At 38.6% G+C, this 26,599-nt stretch overlaps 1 protein-coding gene and 1 non-coding gene across 4 annotated transcripts in view; both read left to right on the plus strand.

Moving 5' to 3' along the window:
- Positions 1-21,878, plus strand: part of GOLM2 (golgi membrane protein 2) — a 78,438-nt gene extending 56,560 nt beyond the window's left edge. Inside the window, exons 9-10 of one of the 3 annotated variants that reach the window (XM_075532114.1) lie at positions 11,614-11,700; positions 19,671-21,878. In XM_075532114.1, the coding sequence (XP_075388229.1) occupies positions 11,614-11,700; positions 19,671-19,741 (158 nt within the window). In that variant the 3' untranslated portion in view covers positions 19,742-21,878. Of the gene's footprint in view, positions 1-11,613; positions 11,782-19,670 lie in introns of all 3 variants that reach the window. The other 2 variants (XM_075532113.1, XM_075532115.1) reach the window with 2 other exon arrangements.
- A 4,409-nt stretch (positions 21,879-26,287) lies between these two features.
- On the plus strand, positions 26,288-26,395 carry LOC142427036 (U6 spliceosomal RNA). Its single transcript, XR_012779875.1, has one exon. It is a non-coding gene; the product is annotated as a U6 spliceosomal RNA (small nuclear RNA).
- The last annotated feature ends 204 nt before the right edge of the window (positions 26,396-26,599 follow it).

Below are 26,599 nucleotides of genomic sequence, written 5' to 3' on the forward strand. Positions count from 1 at the left end.
TACAGACCAGATGGCTCCAACCCCCGCGGCCCCTCCGTGGGAGAAAGCTGAGGTTTTCTGCTCCCATAGAGATGTCCAGCCTGGGAAACCCACAGGGGCCGTGTGTCTACCTGTGGGGTCGATAGAATCAGAATTGACTCCCTGACCGTGAGTTCAGGTTTTTGTTTGTTCATCAGGAAGGACCCTAAAAGAAAAAGAAACGACCGACCTTGGTGGCGCTGTTGGGTAAGATTTGAGCTAGAGGCAGTTTAAATGCCCCAGCTGCTCTGCAAGAGAAAGAAGAGGCTGTCGGATTCCATAAAGATGTTCAGCCTTAGAAACCCTGTATGAAGTCACTCTGAGTTGGAATCGACTCAGTGGCAGTGATTTTCGAGTTTTTATCAAAAGACCAATAGGAAACATAATGTACATATCCCATAACTCAGCACCTCATGCGTACCCACACATATCCTCAGAAATGCCCGGATGGTTCAAAGAACAGCAGTGTCTCTTTACAATGTGTGAAGGACCAAAATGGGAGAACAGGATGAGGCCGGGAGATACAGTATGGAGAGCTGAGGAGTGGTTTGCACTGTCACAACAAGATAAGTGGGTGGATACGACTTTTAAAATGGCGCTGCACGGATCCTGTACAACAAGCTAGGAGAGACTAAACGAAGCAGATACAGTGGTCATTCTGCAGCCCTAACCTCCGGAGCAGAAGTCAGAGAAGTGGATTGAATAACGACTAGCAGGAGAAGCTGAACAAAATCAGCAAGAGCGAAGACAGGTGAATTGCCAACAGGCCTGACACAAGCCATATTGAATTTCTGCAAGCATCATTTGATGAAGACAGTAGCCTGGCACACCAGTGATTGGCCATCAGAAAGATTGGATCCTCCCTTTTCCCAACACCTTCTTGGTGACAAGAAGCATGGCCAGCCCCAACGCTCACCCACCCCACATCCAGGGACCCCTCTCCTTCCACCTACCCCCATGACTTATGCAATATCTGCTCCGAGGTCAGACCCTCGCCCTCATGGCTAGGGTACTGGGCACACCACCCTCGCTTCTAGAGTTGCGTGAACTCCACCTCCTCAAACTAGCAGAACATGCGGTGAGGGGTCCCTGACCACCCTGGGCAAGCAAGACCTCCTTCCATAACCAGCCACCCTGCCCTCAGCTGCCCTATGGGCTTGAAAGCATTCCTTTTAGGAGCAAGCATCCCAACCTCAGCCACCATCTGCGTCAGACTCCTTCCATGTTAGGTGCCTGACCCCAGACAACTACTAGATTGGCAGGAACTCCACCTAGGACAAGGGTGTACTACCTCTTCACCCCGACACCACCCTTGAGCTCCTTGGGGACCGATGATACTGACCCAGACTGAGTACCCTTCCCCCGAGCATTTTCACCTATTTTCCCTTCCTTTTTCCCTTCCCCCTTTTCTTCTTCCCTTCTCTGTGTTCCTTTTTTTCTTGTTCCTTCCCATTTTCAGTTTATTTTTTTACTATTCTTCCTCCCTAGTTTTGCTTATGTTTTCTTTCTTTTCCTTTGTTTTTAATTTCCTTCTTTTTCTTTTTAGTTTTTAAAATTCTTTTTTTGTTGCTCTTGTGTTTTCTGTATTTTCTTTTTTGCTGGTGTTTGTTTTCTTGTCCCATCTGACTGGAGTCAACAACTCTGCCCACACAACTCAGCCACAGTCTTACCTGTGCAGCCCTACATACTGAGTAAAGGCCAACACCTGCTCCTGTCCCACCTGATCATTCACAGACAGCAGCCAACACAAACCAAACCTGCCCTCAACTATGCTGCTTAAACAGTGAACTGTGCACATACTCACAGTGTTCCATCCACCAGCAGTCAGGGATGTCTAAGAATATACCAATATACAATTAAACACAACTACAATAACACCTAATGTCAGAAAAATAAACCAGTTTCAGCCCACATGAAGAACAAGTGATCAAATCATGAAGCCAGAAGACCTTTCTGAAGAAGAAATGGTATTGGAACTACCTATTAAGGAAGTCAAAAGAATGATACTAAGGTACCTTCAGTGGACTAACAGAAGAATCAAGAGAGCTACATATAAAAGCAAGGAAAACAGAAAAGCTGTAAAAGAATTCAGGGAGACCCTGCATGAACCAAGTGATTAATGAAAAATTAGAAACAAAACCAGGAACTAGTAATCCAGGAGATTAATATTAAGATTTCAGAAATAGATATGTGTTGAAAGGACAAAGGAGCAGAAGTGAGTCCAGGGAAGGGTGAGCTAGGAGCTTGAAGACAAAAATCTCAGTACGAGTCTTTTAGAGGAGTAATCAGGAATAAAAATTTTAAAATACTGAAAAAGGTCTAAGAATTATGAAAGACACTACCAAGAGAAATAACTTACAGGTGATTGATATTCTAGAACAAGAAGACATTAAACAAACAAAAATTGTTTGAGTTGTTGGAAGAAAGCTTCCCTAGGATCATGAGAGACAAGAAAAGATGGCCTTCAAGAATCTGAATAAACCCCAAATAAGATCGATCCCAAAGAGAAATCACCAAGATATATCCCGAGAGCAGCTTGAGTAAAATACAAGTTACCTTACAAAAAGAATAAGATTTTAGCTCCTGTTTTGCAGCAGAAATCATTGAAGCAAGAAGGCAATTGGATGACAAAAGATTTGGAAGAAAAATATTGACAATCAAGTAGTACACCTAGTAAAATTGTCCCTCAAGTACAATGTCAAAATTAGAACACTTCCAGATAAACATAAAGGAAATTTGTAAAAACCAGAGCAACCTTACTAGAAGGAGTCCTTTGGCCAGAAAACTAAAGGCATTGTACAACAACCTGAGATGAATATACATGACAATACCACTCAGAAGTCGACCCAGTGAAGTCTCCAAAGTTAAACCTTGCATCTGAACATAAGGAATCAGAGATAGTCAGTTTGTAATGAAAACGGGAAATGTAGTTAGAGAACTTCCAAAGGGAAGTGAAGGAAATTTCAAGAGCTTAGGTGAATTGTACAGCATCATAAAGTAAACTGGAGGTTAAAATAAAAATGAGACCAGAGAAAGGCACTGGAAGAGCTAAAAGTAACAGAAGCACGAATAACTGTTCTACACACCCTGCAGTAACAGTGCTCGCTCTAGAAGTAGTGAATGGACAGATGTGCAGGCTGAACAGGTGTGTAGGAGGGACAGTGGGAGAATACTCACCAGTATCTCTAGAGGAAAACCTAGCGGTTACTCACGCCTGGGTATTGGCTTTTGCTGTAACTATATCGTGCCAAACCAAAAAAGGCTACAGCCATCAAGTCCATTCCAACTCTTAACGACTCTGTAATGGTCTCTGATAGAATAAATCTTTACAGGAACAGGTAGTCTCCTCTTTCTCCTGTAGGGGGAATGGTGGACTTAAAGCTGCAAACCTTGTCTTAGCAGTCCAACTGCAAACCACTGTGCCACCAGGCTTCCTCATGCATGGTACATATCCGGGGAGTCCACTCATTTTCCTACTAATGAGCATGTAGGAGAGAATGTTTTGAAAATGTCTTAGATATAACCAAACAGTTGAGGGACTGAGTTGCTGGGCTTGAGGACTCAGGACCACAGTGTCAGGCCACCTAGGTCATTTGGCTCAACATGGTCCTCAGTCTGCATCCTACTTTGGTGAAAAGCAGCTATCTAAGGTGCAACTCTTGGTTTCTCCCTGTCCGAAGAAAGAAGAGTGGTGAAAATTGAAGACACATGGAAACAATTAGCCCAACGGACTAAATGGACCATGGGAATTTCAATGTCCACAAACCTGAGACCCTAAGAACTAAATGGTGCCCTACTACCACTACCAGGTACTCTGATAAAGGATTGAGTAGGACAAAATGTGGACTCAAAATCATGAACGAGATCAAGGCTGCCGATCAGACAGAGACTAACTATAGGAATTCCGAAACTCTGACCTTTGGTTCACCCTTCAGGGTTGGAACTGAACTCCCTGCACTCACTGAACCCCTCTGGTCTGGTCTTGATTTTCAGCCACACAATAGGTAGGTCTATAAGGGGAGCAATAACACTGTGGAGGTGTACATTCTTTAAAACAACCCACCATTTGGGGTCAAGGAGGCAGCATTTACCAAGGGCAAAGTTCAGGAGGGCTAGAAAAAGGAGGCATGGAGACAGAAAATTCAGGATGGAGGTGGGATGGGTGATGTTATATTGAAGGGACTACAGTGAGTGAGAGGAAACATAATGTGCATGAATCGTTGAATATAAAACTGATGATCTGCTTTGTAAACTTTCCCAATAAGTTTTAAAAATAAAATAAGTAGATGGAGGCGTATACACAAGAAGTTGGCTATTACATAAAAGAAGTAATTTAAATGCTAGCCATGAAGATATGAGGCACTAATATGAGAATGAATTACATACAGTATGTGTACCATGTATAAGGAGCCTTGGTGGCATAGTAGGTTATGAGTTGGGCTGCTAATGGCAAGGTTGGCAGTTCAAACCCACTCGTCACTCCACAGGAGAAAGACGAAAGCATCTGCTCCTATAAAGATATACAACCTTAGAAACCCTACGTCAGAGTCCAACTCAATGGCTGTGGGTGATTGTGATTTGGTACCACACACAATAGAATAATATACAATATTCATTCAAATTAATGAGTAAAGCCCACGGTGCATGAATAAATATCAAAAGTAAAATGTGAAAGGAATAGAGTGATTGATAAATATATAAAGACCAAGACCACCTACAAGCTTGAAAATTTACTAGACTTCACAGGATCCAGAAGAGCTAGTATATTTGTGGTTCTTGTTTATTATAGAGGAAGACAAAAGAATAATATCAACAAAAGGAAAAGGTCTGTGGGGTCAAGTTCAGAAGACCAGGCACAGCTTCTAGTTGTCACGTCCTAGTGGAATTGTGCAGGGACTTACTTAATACCTACAACAACGTGTGATAACCTATGAAGTATTGCTAATCAGGGTAGCTCACTGAGGCCTTGACACACAGGGTTTTCTACTTGAGGTCATTTACTTAATGACGAAGAGTAGCTACTCAGACTGCAGACCCCTTTCCCTCCCAAGCAGTAAGTACATTGATATAAAGCACTTTGTTAAGGGAAATTAATTGAACTAGGACCTCATTGCCCAAGACATCTGTTATACAAGAATATAGAATATTCCAAGGGCTCTGAGATTCTTCTCAAGAGCCAACTAGGAGTCACTCCTGCGAACCAGCTTTTCTTTGGATGCAGAGTTCGAGCAACCCAGGCATACTAAGCTGATTCTTTCCTTCCCAGATGTCATATGTAAAGTTTAACGGCCTATGAGCCTGTACTATTGCTATATGAAAACATAATTCTTATATTTAGCATCCATTCTTTGAGATTTTAGGCGGGGAGAGTGGTAAAGAGATACTATGGAAACTAATTGTAGATGTGCTTAATTAAAAAAATCATTTTATTGGGGACTCCAACAACTCTTATCACAATCCATGCATACATCCATTGTGTCAAGCACATTTCTACATTCGTTGCCCTCATCATTCTCAAAATATTTGCTCTCCACTTAAGCCCTTGGTATCAACTCCTCATTTCCCCACCACCCTTCCTGCTCCCCCATGCTTAATTTCTTTAAAAATTTTGAAACATACCAGGAGGGTGGAGCGAAGGTTGGGTACAAAGGGGGAACCAATTACAAGGATCTACATATAACCTCCTCTCTGGGGGATGGACAACAGAAAAGTGGGTGAAGGGAGACCTTGGACAGAGTAAGATATTACAGAATAATGGTGAGATAGTTTATTGTGTCAGCCTGGCCGATAAACACAAGTGGGATTAATTGAAGGTCAGAGAGATAAATGGCTCAGTGAGCCTTGCCTTTCTTGTCTCTCGCTCTTTAATCATCGGACCAGTGTGCGGCTGCCTTCCTTGTTCTGTGCCTCAATTTAAAGGGTACACTACCTGTGGGATGCCTAGCCTGTGGACTTTATCGCTGTAAGTTCAGGTCCCTTTAAGATCACACGATTAAAATTTACATCTCTGGAGCTGGGGACTGATAGTTGGTGACCTGGCTGACAGTTGGTGACCTGCCTTGCTGTTTGCCGCCTGTGCTGGGATAGCCTAGCTCTCTCTACAGAGGACGACCTGGCAGCTCTCAAGACTTGAAGGACTGCTAGTGTCTCACAACTCTCTCACGGAAGTGAGTCACACTGAGCCATTTGTACTGCTTTATAATTTAACTGTTCATTTCTTGTGTTATATATCTAACTATCTTTATAAATATATATATGTAATTATCAGCAATCTGGTTTTGTCTCTCAAGAAAACCCTGTCTAATACAAATGGTAATTTATAAATTATCAAGGGTTCATGAGGGAGGGGAAAAAAAAAAGAAAAATGAGGAGCTGATTTCAAGAACCCAAGCAGAAAGCAAATGTTTTGAGAATGATGAGGGCAACAAATGTATAAGTGTGCTTTACACAATTGACATATGTATAGATTGTGATAAGAGTTGTAAGAGCCCCCAATAAAATGATTTTATTTAAAGTCCAGAAAAAATTTGAAACAAATATGGCAGAAATAAAATTTGACAAAGCTCTGAGGACATAGATTTAAAAAAAAAATTCTTCCTACTTCTCTGGATACCTATAAATAATTAATAAGAAAATCTTTAACCTTCTATCAAATGTAAACCATAATACTGTTTATTTTGTCAGTTATTGCCTTATCTATTCTATGTATTAAAGAATTCTTTAAATACTGAGGTTCACATGGAGAGTCCAAATGCTTAGTGTGCATATGATTAAATTACACACTTTGAGTATATATGTTTAGCTCTCTCTCCCAAGTGCAGTTGCTGTATCTGTTTGATGTATGTTATGTATCAAAAGAAGCAAATTACCTCCCACTTCAGGCCCTTCGTGTACTGATACTAAGATCGACCTAACTGGGTTGATAAAAGACAAGAAGAACTAATTACATTCAAGTCAGTCAGTAGTGACCCTCTATATTGTCTGACGAGGAAAGCCTAGAGTAAGATTTTTATCCCAATTTGTATACCCCACCCTCCGGACACTCAAAATTTTAACTCATGTCTCAACAGATTTCAGTTTGTCTAGTGTCATGAGCCCCGAGTTTACCTGCGTAGTCAGAACTATAGGTGCTAAATTGAGTAAATGCTAAGGGTCCATTGAATGTGTTAGTGAATGGTGACGAAGTGATGGAAGCGAGAAAAGAATGAGACGAAGTGAACCTTGAAGCATAAAAGTATTGTGGTGTGTTTTTTATTTGATCCATGATAAGAATTAAAATTCATGATTTAGTTTCTTTTGACTGAAATACCTTCTTGTGCTTGAGAAATGTCCTACAGGACATTATGCAAATTTGCCTTCCCTTTGAAGTAATTGAACCAACTCCTCCAAACTCCAACCTCACTATCAAGTTGCATCAAGATTGCAACTCATGTGTGGGGGACCAGCCTCCCCACAACCAAATGGGTCCAAGGGGAGGTTGCGTAATTGAGGAGTAAATTAAGAAGATATCAGACAAGATAGAGCATGCAAGGGGCTCACTTCTTTAGTTGTGACCAGGTGCCAGGTTCGAGCGGGGGGGGGGGGGGGGGGGGGAGGAGTAATCTCACGAGCTTATATAATTTCAGACATGCAAGAACATACATTAACAGGAAGGGCGTTGTGCAATAGGCATACATGTAACAGGAGGGGGACAAGCTAGATCCTCCCCCTCTACCTGCCTCTGACCAGGAGCAGGGTAAGAGAGCATCCAGACCAAGCTCTCTGCCTTTATTCTAGCCCACCCCCTGGCTGTGGGAAGGTGTAGTTGATGGTATTGGTTGACCCCATTGGCTGATTTATGCCCACCTGGGTGATGTCATGAGCCTAGGCCTAGTTTGGCTCACCCAGGTGTATCTCCCACCTGGCTCAGGGCTTGAGTACAAGCATGCTCAGTTTGGGGTTTTCATAGGTTGATTTCTTTCCAACCTCCTCTATGGGGGTCTTTGCAGGGATGGGAGAGACACCTCCCTGTCCCTAAGCCAGCTGCCTAACACGTCCATCTCTATTCCACCAGTAAGCCTAGCTAGACTAAACATTTACATGAACCTTCAGCCTCATCTTTCTTCTTGACCATGACTAATGAGTTTAGACTGCCAACCGGTGGGTAGTAGCTTGGTGCTTAGCCTGTTGTATTGCCAACAGACTAAATAGGAACCATATGCACCTGTGAGATTTAAAGACATACCTAGAAACAGATCTTGTTCATAACCTTGATATTGTCTTTAGTTGTTTGTCACCTTTTAAAAAAAGTATTTAAAGTTTGTAATCTGATACTTGAAATATATCTTAATATAACTCTTAAGTTCAATTTTTCTAAAACAATTACTTACCTTCTCATACTTAATCAATCTTTATGCTGAGCAATTCATCAGAGAAGCTGGCTTATATAAAGAATGTGCCATCAGGCTTGGAGGAAGGCTTATTAACAACCTGTGATCTGCAGATATGATAGCCCTGCTTGCTGAAAGGGAGGACTTGAAGCACTTGCTAATGAAGATCAAGGATTGCAGCCTTCAGTGTGGATGACAACTCAATGTAAAGAAGACCAAAATCCTCACAACTGGACCAACAGGTCATGATAAATGGAGAAAACATTGAAATTGCCAGGCATTTTGACTTGCGTGGGTCCACAATCAGTGCTCGTGGAAGAAGCAGTCAAGAGATTAAAAGACGCATTGCATTTGGTGAATCTGCTGCACAAGACCTCTGGAGTGTTGAAAAGCAAGGATGTGACTGAGGACTAAGGTGTGCCCGACCCCAGCCATGGTATTTTCAATTGCCTTATGTGCATGTGAAAGTTGACCATTGAATAAGGAAGACTGAAGATGCTGCAGACTGTGCTGCTGGAGAGGAATCTTCAAAATAGCATGGACTGCTAAAAGGACAAACAGATCTGTCTTGAAAGAAGTACATCCAGGGTGCACCTTGGAGGCAAGGATGGCAACAATTTGTCTTGCATACTTTGGATATTGTCGGGAGACACCAGTCCCTGGAGAAAGACGCCAGGCGTGGTAAAGTGGAGGGCAGCGGAAGAGAGGAAGGCCCTCAGTGAGATGGACGGACACAGTGGCTGCCGCAGTGGGCTCAGGCGTAGGAACAATTGTGAGCATGGTGCAGGATGCGCCATGTTTTGTTCTTTGTGCAGAAGGTCGCTATGGGGAGAAACTGACTCAGTGAAACCTAACAACAAGTGCAACCTGCTTTTGAATATATACTGTCATATTGAAACAGTGCTCAATGTGAAGTTTATCTGCTCTCCCCAACTTGACTGGCCACTTTGTGTGGTTGACTCTATAATACATTTTACTATCATGTGTATGAGCACTGGAAACAGTAAAGATGTTGCTTCTTTAAGAAACAGATATTATTTATATTGAAACTTGCTAATTGAGGACCTATGTGTTTAAAGAAATGATGTCCTACAGAAAGCAGTTCATACTTTAAGGCATGAAAAGATTGTAGGTACTCTGATGCCCGTTTTGTATAATGGGGGAAAGAAAGAAAAATACGAGCATCCTTGAATGGACTATCCTGTAGATTTCTATGAAGATGCTGGCAAATACATTTAAAAGTTTTTCAATAAACCCTGGTATGGTACAACTAGGTTTATTTTCGTTTGAACCCAGTATTAAGGCTTTAGATCCTGGAAATTTAGCAAAGGTTGTGATTTAACAAAGAGCAGTTGTGTGGTCATCCACTTTTGTTACTAATTATTATTTGCATATCACTAATTTTAGAATTGAATTTTTATGGTTGAATTCACATTGGTTTCATCTGAATTCTGATAGAGAATGAAAAAATTTTCTTGGAGTAAAGAATATTTTGAAAAACTTACTGATAACTATCGTATTAAAATGTGTATATACTTAAAGCAATAGTTTTACATTGCATAAAGATAATTTAAATGTGCCAGCTATTTTATCTACACGTAAATACTATATGTTGACGAAAAGAAAATACCACTTATGTTAAATTTCCCCTTTTCCTGTTTACATTGCCATAATTTATTATTAGGGAAAGACAAAATAATAAAAACTATAATGATGTTCATTTTGTATTATATTAGGAAACATTAGCCCGGATTTCTCACAAATAAACTCATCTTCTCAGCGTTGACTTCTCTTGTTCCTTTTTTCCTCCTTCTCATATATCAGTTTCTTTTCCCTGGCTCTATTTTATCCACTTTCCCATTCATTCATTCATTCAAGTACCCCAACCTTATTCTGGAATAGATTCATGATGAGTTTATGTTCTTTTTGTTGGCCCCAAATACTTTAGTCTTCTGTTCCTCTCTGCTTTTAAATGCCTAAGTGTTGCTTGTTTTTTAATTATTTTCTTGATTTATTTTTATCTTTACCCAGCAGTTAGAAATATATTTATTTGGTGATGTGGTATAGAATTGACTAATACTTCCAAATTTCCCCCCCATACTGGCACTTAACCTTCCTTTCCAAACAAAGGAAACTTTTTATTTTACTTAATGAATGCCCCATTTCATTGAAAATTTTTATCTGATACATAAAAATTTTATCCATTAATGTTTATTGCCAAAAATAGTTATATATTGGAAGTTAAGAATTTAAAATAGAATTTTAGTTATATATTCGCTAGGAAAAACTAATTTAACTGAAAATGAAATTAGTAGTAGTGAAATTGTAATGAGTAGTAAAATCAACAAATTCTTACAGTTTTTAAAGCTTTTAAATCTTTGCATCACCAAAAAGTTAATGTCATTTGTGTTTTAGGGATTAAAATGAAATTTGTTTTATGCTAATTATATTTAATGTCAAAATAATTGTATTTAATGTTAAAAGAGTGCTTTGTGTGTGTTTATGAGTCCCATCTTAGAATGCCTGATATCTTTAGTTTCAATGTCTATTTGCTGAATATTGCTCTTCTGCTTGATTTCTTGTTACGAACACGTACAGCCTCATGCTGGTCAGTTTTCATAAATCTTTCCCGGTGACCTTAACCTGGTTTGGGAAATGAGAAAGCTTAAAGCAAAAGTACGTGGAATGTTTAATCAAAATATCATACCTCTTTACATTCTGCTTTCCTCTCTGCCGTCCTCCATGGACATTGACACTGTCCCGCGTCACTGTGCCTGAATGAAAAGATGCGTTAGGCCACAAAAAATGCCGAAATTGGGGGAAGTTTTTTATATGATGTTATTGATAATATAATAAAAATATTCTCTTCCTTTCCTTTTGAAATTATCTTAGTGTCCAAAATGAAACTACTTTGTATAATAGTTACTTTTTAAGTAATAAAATTTATTCCTGTAATGAATGGCTATTTATTTCAAATATGTATTGTGCCTAGCCATAAAAGGATACATTCTTCAAGTAGCGAGTACTAAAATTAACACAAACGTTAAATTCTTAAGTAAAAGTTGCTTTTAGAGTCTTCATTCTTACTTTTATCTTGGATAACCTTCAGAAAATGTACCTGAACGTTGCTAGGTTTCATTTGTCTACTTTTCTGGTCTGCCTTCAGTGCAGGTCCCTTCTTTTCTTCTCCCTTTGCTCTTGAATTAATCCTCTACCTACTTCACAGGCCGATTCTTTGACGAGAATGAGTCCCCTGTTGATCCGCAGCATGGCTCTAAACTGGCAGATTATAATGGGGATGATGGTAACGTAGGTGAGTATGAGGCAGACAAGCAGGCTGAGCTGGCTTACAATGAGGAAGAAGATGGTGATGGTGGAGAGGAAGACGTGCAAGGTGAGCGTGGGCCTGGCCTCCATGCTGTGACCGTGAAACCCACCTCTCAATTTGTGGTTGAATTTGTGTAGACTTGTCCCCAGTTATTACTAGCAGGGCACCCTTATTAAATCAAAGAGGCTCTCTGACGTTTTCCCATTTATCTTGGGAACTATCCTATGATAGGGGCATTTATAGACATATTTAATGATTTAAATTTTAGGTTTTCTTTTGAGTATCTTACAATGCATTACAAAGGAGCCCTGGTGTCTCAGTGCGTTGTGCAGTGGGCTGCTGACCACAGGGCAGCAGCTTGAAATCGCAGCTGCTCCGAGAGAGCAAGATGAGGCTTTTCCTCCCACAAAGAGTGCGTCTGGGAAGCCCACAGGGGGCAGTTCTACCCTGTCCTAGAGAGTCGCCATGAGTCAGACTCGCTGGTAGTAAAACTATACTGATATATGTGAAATCTGTATATGTCTCGTAGATGCAGTTAGAATTTGAAGCTCAGAGTCTTCAGGAAATTTCTCTTAAGTGTGTAAGAAACTACATATGATATAAGGCAAATAGTCTCAGAGAGTGTTTTCCATTTCCTCATCTGAAAATACTGCATTATTCTTGGTCCATATATTGCCCAGGTAGATTTTTTGTTATAAAGGAAGCCACAAAGGGAATGGTTTCCTCCACATTGAAGATTATTTGACTATTAATAGTGTGGGAGAACTGTTTTTAAATTTTCACTGAGAGGCTCAACATTTATATTTAAAAGCCAGTTTGAGAAGATCTATCGTTTACATGTAATACACAGATTCAACATGTTACCTCTGAACTTTTTGTGAAAGTTCAGAATCTGTGTGCATGCTGCCCTACCCATGCATGTATATACGAGTTTGTTGCTTTGCTGCAAGTTTTTGGCCTGTTTCTGTCTGCTTATATTGTCTAGCAGTATTTGTGGAGCTTTATCTGTAAGTGTTGATTATGACCTTAGTATGTGGTGTGTTCGATTTTTGTAATATGATGCATGAAAGTTTTCAGTGCAGTTTGTTTTGACTTTAATCCTTAGCTCTTTTTAAAGTAACTAAAATTTTATTTAGATTCATGGTAAACCTCAAAAGAAAAAAAATGTCCTAGAATACTTAATGGGGAAAGGGCAAATTAAAGACTGACTTTTAGTTAGGCATTTTTTTCATTGTGAATTTTGTTAGTTTGCTTTAATACAGTTAATGGGACTAGACAAAGATTAATGTTAGGAGTTAAATATATATGAATGGGAACTTTCTCAAGCATTTTTTGGTAATACGGAATAAATTATACTCATCATAGACTCCCATCCCGTTTTCAGAGTTTTGTCATTTTTTCCGTCATTGCTTTTGTGATTTGTTTGGATTATATTTGTTTGCAATTTTTTATAATGTTGTGTAAAGGATTTTTCTTGCATCTATGTCATATTGCTACTTAGAGTGTAAGCTCTTGGAGGGCAGGGGCTTTCTTTTATTTTGCCTTCTATTTTGTTTGTATCCTCCTCTGCCTCCCTACCTGCCTCCATAGTATTCAGCATACACAGAGCCCCAATAAATGTTGTTAACTGATAATTCTATGCTTTTCTCATTGTGCGTTTATTGTAACTGTGGCTAAAGTAATAATTCCTTAACTTGTGGTTTATAAGCTTGCTTGGTTTATGTCTCTAATTTTTTTCTAAAGGGCTTCTAACATTATGTTGGGTCATTTTGAGCTTTTTATTAGAACAATGAATTCCAACCATGATTGCTAATAAGTTTTGATAACTTATAAAATTTTAGCTTAATATTTTTATCTACATTCAGCTTCAGTCCCTCCCTTCCCACCTGTAACCATCCCCCAGTTCTCATTGTCACTCAGGTGCCCATTACCCTCACACTGCCCGCCCTGCCTTTCCTTTTACTTGATCAATCCATTGTTGCTAAGGAACCTAAGAAAATGATATTCTGATTGTAGGGAGGTGTTGTTAGATTTGTTTGGGGTATTTTTTGTTTTGTTTTGCTTTCCTTGGTTACAAATGAATCGTTCTTGAACTGGGGATTGACACCTAAAATCTTATTTCCACTTGGTTTGAGGTAGAATTATTACCTTCCTAATAGAAGACCAGGGTTTGATTCCTGGCCCATGTGAAGCCATCATCATGTCTGTTAGTGGAGGTGTGATATGATTCTGAACAGGTTTCACTAGAGCTTCCAGACTAAGACAGACTAGTACGAAAGATCTTGTTATCTAGTTCCATAAATTATCCTGTGAAGACTCTGCGGGCCATCCACAACCCACCGTGAGGATGGCACGGGACTAGGCAGAATTTCCTTCTATGTGCATCAGCCAGGGGTCCCAAGATGAAGTATGCACTTCAGAAGTACTGCTGAGGTTCTGGCAGTGAGGCCTCTGTGCTCTGGTGAGTAGTAGGGGTGCTTTCTCCAGCAGTGAGCTCCTGAAGAGTGGAGACTCCAGCTACATAACTGAGGTTCTCACTTCAGCTAGGGACACTGCTTTTGGTCTCAGAAATTCTGGATGGTGAACTGAGAAGTGTTTCCTTGTAGAATTCTGAATTAGCAAGGCTTGTCTTTTCTGTGACTACGATCATGGTTTATTTTGATTTTAAAATGCTATTGTTTTAAAGTATCCTAAAGTAAATAACTATTTTTATATTGATGTTAACAAACAAAAGCAATTATATTAGTGACCCAACGAAAAGATTAACTCTGAAAACATTACACATCTGAAGAATAATGTATCTTTTAATTTATAGATTATTGTAATAAGATGGAATTTATTTTAATTCCATCAAAAATAAAATTTCCCCTATTTTTATCTTTAACACTGTAGAAGTTCCAGATTTTCTTACTAGAATATGGGACGCATGCATATTACTAAGTATATCTATGAGTGGCAACTTAATATAGCAATTAAGTGTATGGATTTCAGCCAGACTGCCTGGTAGCTCTGTCAACTTAAGCAAGTTAGCTAACCTTTATGTCTCAGTTTCCTTATCTGTAAAATAGCAATAAACATTGTATTTAATGCAATAGGGACTAAATGACAATTTCTTAAGGAATTAGAATGAGCCTTTTCCACTATAAGCACTAGATAAGTATAGTGTTTACAGGGAAACTTTGTTGACTTAGCCCCCTAAGAAGTTTTGACTTGGTAGAGGTTGCTTTATGAACGTAGCCCTCTCTTGTTTTCAGAATGAATTTAATGAATTTTTAATGGATTTCTAGTTTTTGTACATTGATAAGTTATTTATAGACTTTACTGCATTTTAAAAGGGACTAAAATATTAGTGTCTACAATTATATGGCAGAACCTAAAAAATGTGTTGTTGTTAGGGTGCCTACCTGGATAGGTCTCTTACAAAGAAAGCGTGTGTAAACATGTCTCTGTGACCTGTGAGGGCTGCAAACAAGTTCGTCTACGGATACACGTATCTTAGTCCTAGGATGCCTGTTTTTCAAAAGGAGATTGTTTTCATTTTTTTAAAAAATTAGGGGCTCATACAACTCTGATCACAATCCATACATAAACATACATCAATTGTATAAAGCACATCTGTACATTCTTTGCCCTCATCATTTTGAAGCATTTGCTCTCTACTTAAGCCCTTTGCATCAGCTCCTCTTTTTTCCCCTCCCTCTCCGCTCCAGCCTCCCTCATGAGCCCTTGATAATTTATTAATTATTATTTTTATTTATTTATTATTCCAAAAGGAGATTTTTATGCCATTGAGGAGGGGAACATACTTTTGAGGTCTGGGTTAATATAAATATTGTAACAAAACTCAAGTAGGCATCCTCCCAAATCATGTGTGCTTCGCAACAAACTTACAGGAATGCTGCGGCATGTAAAACAACAGTGTTTAGAGGTGTTTTAAGTAAGGGAGGTCAGGAAACCTCCAAGATTAGCCAAAGGAAGGAAAACTGTCCATGTAAATGAAACTGGGGAAAAATAAACAAAAATGTATAAAAGAAACTGGAGAGAGTCCAGAAAATGGTGGGAGACCATAGGGTTGCCATTGATGTGATTGCTTCTGGATTTAGAATCTTACATAGTTTAGCATTTTCGTGTTTCAGCAAGCATCTTGGCCTCAGCAAGCTTTTGGCTAACTCAAAGAGTTGACCTTTCCACCAGACTCTTAAGCAAAAGCAAAGCTATGATGACAGTTTTATTGACCAAATCAAAATGGATTGTGTTTTAGATTTACCAGTAACATCAGAGAGCAAGGTCCAATCAGACCAGTGGTTTCTGAGGGGATCTTCTGGTCCAGTTAAACTCAAGGAAGAGAAGTCAGCTGGAAGGTCATGGAAACTGTATTTTGGGTCTCCCAAGGGTTAATCTTGATAGATTTTCTCAAAGGAAACAGGCTGGTCATCAAGGGCTTACTAGGAAGAAGGTATAAGAAAATGGAAAACTTCTCTGGTGAAGAAGAGAAAAGGGCTGGGCTGAGGAATATTTTTGGATCAGGACAAGGCACCTTCTCATTCTTGAGGTTAGCAAGGGCTGACCTCTGAAAATGTAATTGGGAAAGCTCACCCATGGACCCTATAACCATATCTTCCTCATCAGACTTCTTTTTGTTCCCCAAACTCAAAGATCATTTACTAGGAACACGATTTGAGCCCCCTGAGGGTACCAAAACTGGTGCCTTGATGTGCTATATACGGAGACATACAGACTTCTCAGGGACTGGTTAAAGACATGGAAACACCACCTTCACACGTGTATGGACCTAGATCAGGGTCGGGGACCCCTTATCTCCCAAGGGCCATTTGGATATTTATAGCATCCTTCACAGGCCATACTAGTGAAACATATCATTAACTCACCCCTAAAGTGATGGCGGGAAGAGCTTCTCTTTGATGAGTGTGATGTCAGCTGGTATTAATGGCTTCCCGAGCCTTGTGTGGCCCCCGGGCTTAGATGGATGATTGATCAAGAAGCAACAGCTTCACAGTTTGATATTTTTGTTCAATAAAGGTTTCTATGATTTTATAGCCAATACTTTTTGACTTGCCCTCATATTTAAGATTATCTGTCATTCTATATCAGGTTTGGTCAGGAAATTTCATCCTATTTTACAGATAAAAGCAAAGATCTTAATAGAAACATGAACTATAAGTAGAAGAGCTACACCAAAAATGGACTTCAGTTAATATAAATGATAAATTAGTGTTAAAAAATTATAAAAGTTATGCTATGAAATTCTGAAAAAAATGTGAAGGCACTGTAATAAAACTTTGCTGGAAAGTATAAATGAATAAAACCAAAAAGCTCCTTATATTTATGTAGAATTTACAATTAGGTAATGCATTTATACTCGTTATTATATTTTGAAGAAAGGTAGTTGTTACCCCTATTCAACTGAGAAGTAATGAGAGGACTCAAGTGACTCAGTAATTAAATTATATATATATATATTATTTTTTCTTAGACCTTTTCTGTTTTGAAGCATTTTATTGAGGGCTCTTACAACTCTTGTAACAATCCATACATTAATTGTATCAAGCACATTTGTATATATGTTGCCATCATTATCTCCTAGACATTTAATTTCTTTTGAGCCCTTGGTGTCAGGTCCTCAATCCCCCTCCACACACATACACACCCTCCCTCATGGCCCCTTGATCAATGAGAAATTATTATTATTTTCATATCTTGCACCAACTGCTGTCTCCCTTCACTCGCTAAATTATATTTTTGAGTGCGTAAACAGGACTAGAATTCAGTTTTTCTATTCCAAGTCCTTTGTTGCTATCGCATTTTCTCTTTACTTTTATTCATTTAAAAATCTCATAACAATTTTACTTCCTTTAAATTTCCTGCTAAATCTCTAGATAGTCTCCTTTACAGTAAGTAGCTTTTTCTACTGTTACATGGAGACTAAGCCTTTGTTTGATTCCTAAGACCTTAAAGATGTGTTTCTAGCCATAAGGTGAGGCCACATAGCATGGGTCCTGAGGAGAACTTTCTGGAGAGGTGCTGGTGATTATTTTCCATTTTAAAATAAAGGAAAATCTTTTAATAGTACAGAGTTCTTAAATAATAAATTGATTAGTATATTTTCAGAACACAGTAGTGGCATGTTTATAATTTTAGCTTTAACACACTATAACAGATTACGTTTGTATACTAAGCAAATGATACTATTGAAGATAGAGATCAATTTCTTAAGAATTTTGGTTCAGAATGGTTGGTTGCCTACAATTCTAAATAAGATTTTCTAGAAGATCAAGAGGAAAGTTATTGGAAGGAAGAAGTTGGTTTACTCGGCATTTTTAATGAATGAGCACACTATTATGGAAAGTTATAGTACAGTAAATACCATATGGCATCTTACTAGAACAAAATCTTACATAGCATGTACTGGAGAACCCAAGAATAAAAATTAACCCTAAAGGACTACATTTTAGTATACATGTAAATTTGGATTCTAATACTTGTGTCTTTATGCTATATTAAAAAACATTTTCAGACAATTATTCTTAAAGTAATGTCTATGAAACAACTAAGCTATTGTAATTGTAACTATGAACTAGGAAGTAAGAAAAGCCATTTTTTAATGCTTCTAAAAAGCCAAAAGGGGTCATAAGAAGAGTCATGGACTCAAAAGGGAGCCTCACAGGCTGTGATGAGACTTTTCGTTCTAATTCCGACATCATTTTAATGTTCTGATTGATCTTACTTTGAAACCTGTAGTTTGTAGCAAAATTAGAAGGAAAGAATCACCATTGACAGATAAACTGACAATAATGTGAAATGACAGCTGTTTGCCAGGAAGGAACCAGACAAGTCTGACAATAGCCGAAAAGAATTCAAACGCCAAAGCACTCTCTGGGGCAATCTGATGTAGTTACTCATAGTGCCTTTGAGAATTTTATTGTGTAACGATAGTATATAATGTTTTGCTTGGCCAAGAAAAGGTGAATTTTTCATCAGTATATCTCTTTTAGGAAGTCAGGGGTAAATTAGTCCCAGACGCAAGGAAACTGTCTAAAAGGTTAAAAGTTTGCATCGTGAGTGAATTTCTCTGCCCTGCCCCCCCCCCCATTTTATTTAAAAAATTTATACATGATGAGTGTGCACACCTTTTATAATTAGAAAAGCAATGCTTTTTAAAAGCATGAAAATGTATGTAGAAAGGTTTCTATCAAAGCTTTACTGCATTTCCCCCACTTATAACACCCACATAAATAATGTACACACATGTATAATGCCTTTAGCATGCATAGGAAAGTTTTTTAATTAATCATTTTATTGGGGGGGCTCTTACAAATCTTATAACAATTCATCACTCCGTTGTAGTAAGCACCCTTGCACATATGTGGCCATCAGCACAGGAAACTCTTAGGGGAGGGTGTGAGGTTTGTTAAAACATGTGGCATGCACCTAAACAGACAGTATTTTAAAGAATAAGCCTACCTTATCTTACTCCTACATTATATAAATATTTATGTGAAAGCTCACCTCTTCCTGTTTGAGGGTTCCTAAAGCTTTTCTAGCTATATCTATCTAGCACTGTTTATATCTTATCCACGTGGCTTTGGGAGAAAGGTGAGGCTGTCGTCGCCCATAAAGAGTTACAGTCCCAGAAGCCCACAGAGGCCGCTCTTCCCTGACCCACAGTGTCACTGTGAGTTGGAACCAACTTGATGGCAGTGAATGAGATCTATGTACCTTTAACATGTATAAAAATTAAATAATCTTCCAAGACCGGTAAAAATGTTTGCTCTTTAGCCAAGCAACTAGGAAATACAGTGCATGGATGCATAAGGTTTAAAACAACAAATAGAAAGTTCTAGCGATAGCTGAGAAAAATTGAGACATCATTTAATTGGGTCTCTACAAATGATTTAAAAAATAGTATTCCTGATATATAATTCTTTTACTTGCAGATGACGAAGAACGAGAGCTTCAAATGGATCCTGCCAACTATGGGAAGCAACGGTTCAATGATGTCCTTTAAATCCTAAGGGAAGACTTCAGAAACCCTAAAGTGCTGTAAAATGGAATCATTTCCACTTTGTTGTTTTTTGACTTTTGTTGTAAAGATCTGTTGTATCACTTGTAAAGATACATTGAGATAGATTTAAGTAAACACTTTGATGGAGGAATGTACATATGTGAACTTTTTTCATATTGTATTATCAAAGCAGAGACGTTTTTGGCTATGATACAGTTGAGGCAAAAACAAAGAAGCAAAACTGTAATCTTTGCATTTAAAGCAAACTAATGTATATTTAAAATTTTATTGAGCCTAATTCTTTCCACAAATGGACAAACATGAAAAACTGTACAGTTTATATGTTGCAGTTAGCATAACCACAGTGAGAACAGTTATTTGCTGAAAAACTTTTTATATACTAATATATTCTTATTAGCACATCCAAGGTTTCTGTTCCATCTACCCCGCATCTCCTGCTCTTCATGAAGTCATACCTAGAATAAACCCCACAACCAAACCCAGTGACTCGATCTCGTTCATAGCCCCCTGGATAAGGGTTTCCATGGCTGTAAACCTTAAAGGAAGCAGACAGCCTCCTTCTGAGTAAATGGTGGCTTTAAACCATTGGCCTTGCCCAAAGTCTAACCCACAGCACCACCAGGGCTCCCCATACCTGGAATAGTTACATAAAATGGGGGAAATTGGAAGCTGGGCAGCATGTGTGCAAAAATCACTTCCCTATTTCTTTTATCTTACATGAGAGCTAATGTGTTTTGGCAGAAGCCTGATGGAAGTTAAGATAGCCTGCAAAGACTTACCAATATTTGTGAGTCACACCTTACTAAGTTCATGAAATTATGGAATGCATGATTGACAATGTAGTTTCGATTTTTATTTTTTCACATAATACCTGTAGTGCTTAACTATAGCCAGCACTGGCTAACATTTTTATATTTTCAGAGTTCAGATTGGTGAAGATATGTGTGATATAATGCCAGATCTAGAAAGGGGTTAGCTCACCTTGGAAATGAAGCTGCAGTCAGTATTTCAAAGCTTTTCTGGTAATCTTTAGTGATCTTATTTGAGTAGACTTTTTCAGAAGTACTAAATAAGGAATTTTAACAGATGTCGTTATTAATGCACAGATAAGTACAGTGAGGTGTACATCCATTTTATTAAAATAGCTTAAAAGTTTGTAATAAAGATGAAGGATGTTTATAATTAATATATTAGTGAAGAACCCATCAACCTCATATTTGCTAGACTTGCAAATTATTTTAAATGCATTTTTCTTTCTTGACACTCTGCAGTAGAATGTGTAACATAGCTAATTCTTGTTTTCTGATTTAAAGTACTTCTCCTCTTCCTCCAAATAAAGAGTTTTGATCATAAGGGCCAATTGTTAACTCTGTTTCCCAGAAGGGCTACTGTTAATTGCATATAAACAAATGCTTTTCTTTTTCTGTACTCAGGTTATAGTCAAAATTCAAATTTACAGAGATAAAGAAGCATGATGTTCATTTGTTAAGGGTACGAAAGTTATTTTGTGACCAGGAAAAGATACAATAATTACAAACACTGTTTTTTCATAGTATCAAAGTAACCAACTCATGCCTTTCCTTATTAGTAGTAGCAGCCTAACAATGAATTGATATGATAGTTCACAGACTTTAAAAAATAGAGTTCAAGACAATTGGTTAGATTTTTTTGAACATTAGTTTTGGGGGAATTAATTTGAAAAACACAGCATTACTTTATTTTTAATACTGTAAGATCTTTATAAATGAAAAGTATCTAATTACCTGCTTTAATTCTTTTGGCATAAAAACAATCATTTGCTTATACAGTAGCTATCTAATTACACAGCAAAATTTCTTCAATTAAAGCCTAGCTATTTTATAAACTGAGAAACCTTTATCCAATTGGTAAAATTTCTGTGTTAACATTTTAGTACTATAAAATACTATGTGAATCTCTTAAAAGTCCGACATTCTATAGTCTGCATTAGACATGCTGGTTTTATAATGTTTTCCTTCTGCCTTAAAATTTAGGTTGTAAAAATGTACTTTTGCCCTGGATTAAGTGTTAATTTGATGGAAACTCTGATTTTAAAAAAGTCATCACTTACTGGGTTCTAATAAATTAAAAATTAAACTTGTTTCACTGTTGTGGTGGTTCTGATACATCTAGACACATCACACTCATGTGATGCTGTTTAGTCACACATTGACACCAAAAGGTGAGTAAATTTTGCACTCATTTTAAGTTAAACTAAACTTGAATAGCAAACATTTTTTATTGCTTTAATTGTAAGCTAGTAAAAAAAAATTGTAAGCTAGTTCACTCAATAAATACTGAATGCCTACTGTGTGCCCAGCAGTGGTCTAGGTAATAAGGGAACTGCAGTGTACAAGATAGACAAAGTTATCTGTGCTCCCGGAGCTGATTTTCAATCAGACAACACCCAATTAAGCAAATGAATCAGATCATTTTAAACAGTGATAAAAGCTATTAAAATAAAACACAGTGATGCTACACTGACCATGAGAGCTACTTTAAATTGACCAGAAAAGGCCTCTCTGAGGAAATGGTGTTTGAGTTGAACTTGACTGCCATGAAGTTTCAGCCATTCTGACATCTAAGGGATATCCGCTCGTTATACGGAAAGGGAATGACATGCACAGACACACTAAGGCAGGAGCAAGTTTGGTACGTTTGTAAAATGTGCTCGAATACAGGTATGTGGTTGAAATATACTGATTAAGGCAGAAAGTAGTAAGATGAGGTCAGTCATTCAGCAGATATGAATTGAATGCCCAGAACGTGCTAGGCAGTGTTCTGAATGCTCAGTGTATAATCGTAATTATAACAAACAAAAGCCGGTAAGTTCTCTGCTGTCATAGAACTTCCATCCTAGCTAAGACAGGTAAGAAATGGCAAAAATAAAACCATTGTAGCTAGCGAAACATGGTTAAGTAAGAACGCGTTGCTACAAAAGTCTAGAAAATGTTATTAAACAAAAATAGCAATGCGCCATGGTATTGTTTTTCAGCATAGCCTTTATCTGGATCTATATGCTTCTAAAGGCAGTCCTGCCATCCCTAACCTGTCCCCCATTTGCGCCATGTCCAAATGTCACTGGGGGCATCCCTCAGGGCCTCAGGTCATCCCTTTGAAATGGCCTTTGAGTTTGGCAAATAAAGTCTGGATAGGCAAGATTCAGGTGCAAGGTGATGGTTTCCCAAGGAAATTCTCGTAGAACAGCTCTTGATACCCTTGAAGTATGAGCAGGTGCATGATGATAGAAAAAAAATAAAATTACTCCATTCAACTTTCTTGCTCTCTTCTCCAGTAATGCACTTTAAAATTTTCTTTCTATTTTTTTTGTTCAGAATTTTTAAAAAATTTAATCATTTTATTGGGGACTTGTACAACTCTTATCACAATCCATACATACACCCATTGTGTCAAGCACACTTGTACATTTGTTGTTCCCATCATCATTCTCAAAGCATTTTTCTATTTGAGCCCTTGGTATCAGCTCCTCATTTTACACTCCCTCCTTCCTCATAAACCCTTGATAATCTATAAATTATTGTCATATCTCACACTGTCCGACGTCTCCCTTTACTCACTTTTCTGTTGTCCATCCCCCAGGGAGGAGGTTATATGTAGATAATGGTAATTGGTTCCCCCTTTCCACCCCAACCTCCCTCCACCCTCCCAGTATCGCCACTCTCACCACTGGTCCTGAAGGGATCATCTGTCCTGGATTCCTTGTGTTTCCAGTTCCTATCTCTACCAGTGTAGATCCACTGGTCTAGCTGGATTTGTAAGGAAGTGGGGGGAGGAAGCATTAAAGAACTAGAGTAAAGTTGTATGTTTCATCGTTGCTATACTGCACTCTTGACTGGTTAGTCTCCCCGTGACCCTTCTTTAAGGGGATGTCCAGTTGCCTACAGATGGTCTCCACACTCCCCCACATTCACAATGATGTATCTTGTTCTTTGATACCTGATCCTATCGACATCTCATGGTCACACAGGCTGGTGTGCTTCTTCCATGTGGGCTTTGTTGCTTCTCAGCTAGATGGCCGCTTGTTTGCCTTTAAGACCCCAGACACTTATGTCTTTTGATAGCCGGGCACCATCAGCTTTCTTCACCACATTTGCTTATGCACCCATTTGTCTTCAGCGATTGTATCAGGAAGGTGAGCATCATGGAATGCCAGTTTATTAGAACAAAGTGTTCTTGCATTGAGGGAGTACTTGAATAGATACCTTCATAAATGCTATGAAGAAACTAAAAATTTAATATAAGTGCCTACTTTACAAAGTAGGAGGCCAGAGAAAGCCTAAGAGAATACTAAATGATAAAAAGCCAGTTATACAATGATCTGAAGGCATTTTCCAGACATGTAAATAGCAAGTGCAAAGTCCTAAGATTAAAATAAGGTTAGCATGTGTACCTAGAATGTAGCTAATAGGGGCAGAAGAGTGCAATGAGCTAATGTTGGCAAGCTAGACAGAAGCCTGATTGTAGAGGGCCTTGCAGGCTTCAAAGATGGGTGTGGATTTTAAGCACAATGGTCTATCTGTAAGGATGGTCTTAGCTTTTCTGGCTCTCCAAGTTTCCAGATAATCAGGTTTTCAGTCAACTGCAACATTGCTGTCGTGCTGCTGGCGTGTAATGAGGGGGAGAAAGATGAGGCCAGCGAAGTAGGGAGCATTATCAGGACAGACCTTGTAAAATGCACAGTGGATAGACTATTGTTACTACGATGAAATATCATGGGAGAGCTCAGTTTCTATTGTTTCAGTGATCACATTGGCTATGTGTTGAATGGATTGTGGGACGGGAGAGAGGAAACAAGATTGGAAACTCTGAGATTAACTGGGAAGGGATTGCATTGATCCCACTAAGAGATTCTGGCTTACAGCGGCTGTCAGTGGAGGTGGAGAGAAGCAGGCATGGATTGGATATAGGGTCTGAATGAAAAAACCAAGGACATCTCGCCTTTTGAGTTGAGCAACTGGAAAACACTGGAAAGGGCTTGCAGAGAAAATTGATCGTGCTTTAAAACTACCAGTTGCTCCCATAAAGGTTGAAGGTCTTGGACACCCACAGGGACCGTTCTACTCTAACAGGGTTGCTACTGTCAGAATGGACTCAGTGGTGGTTTTCTGGCTTTGTTTTGGTCATGCCAGTTGTCTTTTGGACATTCAAATAGAGGTAGATAGCTGAATATGAGAAATAAGGATTGGGAAACATTGGGGAGTCAATGGCAAAAACAGATGCTATTTCAAGCAATGGGAGTGGAGGTAATTCCCAGAACAGTATAAATAGACCTGGGACAGAGCCTAATTGTCGGGTGTTGTGGAATCTGTCCTTTTATCAACCCTACATACAACAAAACAATGCCATGTCCTGGGCCATCCTCACAAACTTCTGTTTGAGCCCATGTTGCAGCCACTGTGTCAGTCCATTGAGTGTCTTCCTCTTTTTCGCTGACCTTTTCCTTTAATAAGCATGATGTCCTTTTCCAGACACTGCTCCCCAATAACATGTCCAAAGTGTCTGAGACAAAAATCTTCCATCCTCACTTCTGAGAAGCATTGTGGTTGTACTTCTTCCAAAACACCTTTGTTTGTCCTTCTGGCTATTCATGGGTATACACAGAGGGTACGTAAACAGGCTCAACCAGGAAAATGGAATACTTTAGTATATTGGAAGTCAAAGGAAGAGTGTTTTAAGAAATTAGGAGGAAGTAGCTCGTAGTCAGAGAAGTGACCTTTAGATGTGACAGAAGTGACAGAATGGAAATGAATGCGTTGACTATAGACGAGGTGAAGACAGCAAGCACAAGTAACTCTTTAGAGAAGTTGTACTGTAAATGGGAGGAATAAAGAGGCAATTACTGGAAAAGAAATTCAAATCAACACACGTTTGTTTTTCCCATGGATAATGGGGCATGTTTACATACAGGATGGATATGATCCCCAAGTGATGGGGGGAAATGGATAGTATAGATAGATATAATTCTTTATGATTTGGGCATAGGATCCAGAATATAGGAGATCTCTGAATTACAGTAGAGACATTTCATCTATTTTAATGATAGAAAAAATAGAGTATGGATCAGATATAGATTTGGTGGTCACATATGAGATTCTCCTGATTACTTACATTTTCTTTTCTTTTTTTACCCTTTCTTTTGATTACTTACATTTCTCAAGAGGCAAAGTGCACTTGTCATAAGAACAATGAAAAGAACATCGCAGGTTTGAAAATAAAAGGTATACTATAGCTGTTTAACAGAGCTAGCAGTACCAACATTCTGGGAATTGCTGAGTCACCACCCAAGATTTATAGGCATCAATTTAAAGTGAGACCAATTGAAAAATACTAGACATGAAAAAGAACAACAACTAGACATGGGCCAGATGGTATGGCGCTTTGTAAATCACAATATGGGGCTTGGATTTGATTCCCATATATGAAGAAGTTATTGGAGAATTTTAGGTAGAAAAATGACATGATCTGCTTTGTATTTGATAAATCTCTCTAGTGCCCACTTCAGCAGCATATATACAATCATTGGAAATGAGACAGAGAAGATTAGCATGGTCTTTGTGCATTGATAACATGCATGTTTGTGAAATGTTCCAATTTGGGGGGAGTGGAGGGATGCGTTGTATGCACATGTATATGAACCAGAGTCTTCATTGAGTTTATGGTTCAGGAAAAAATGGTAACATCTTGATTTTTGTTCATTACAATAAAAGCCCACTGAAACTATAAAAACAAGCAAAGCAACCCAGAAACTGGCTGCTACATGGGGGATGGGTTAGAGCATGGGGGAGAGGCAGGGGGGGAAAG

This window comes from Tenrec ecaudatus, chromosome 14, assembly GCF_050624435.1.
Source record: "Tenrec ecaudatus isolate mTenEca1 chromosome 14, mTenEca1.hap1, whole genome shotgun sequence".
In the NCBI taxonomy this organism is placed as follows: Eukaryota; Metazoa; Chordata; class Mammalia; order Afrosoricida; family Tenrecidae; genus Tenrec; species Tenrec ecaudatus.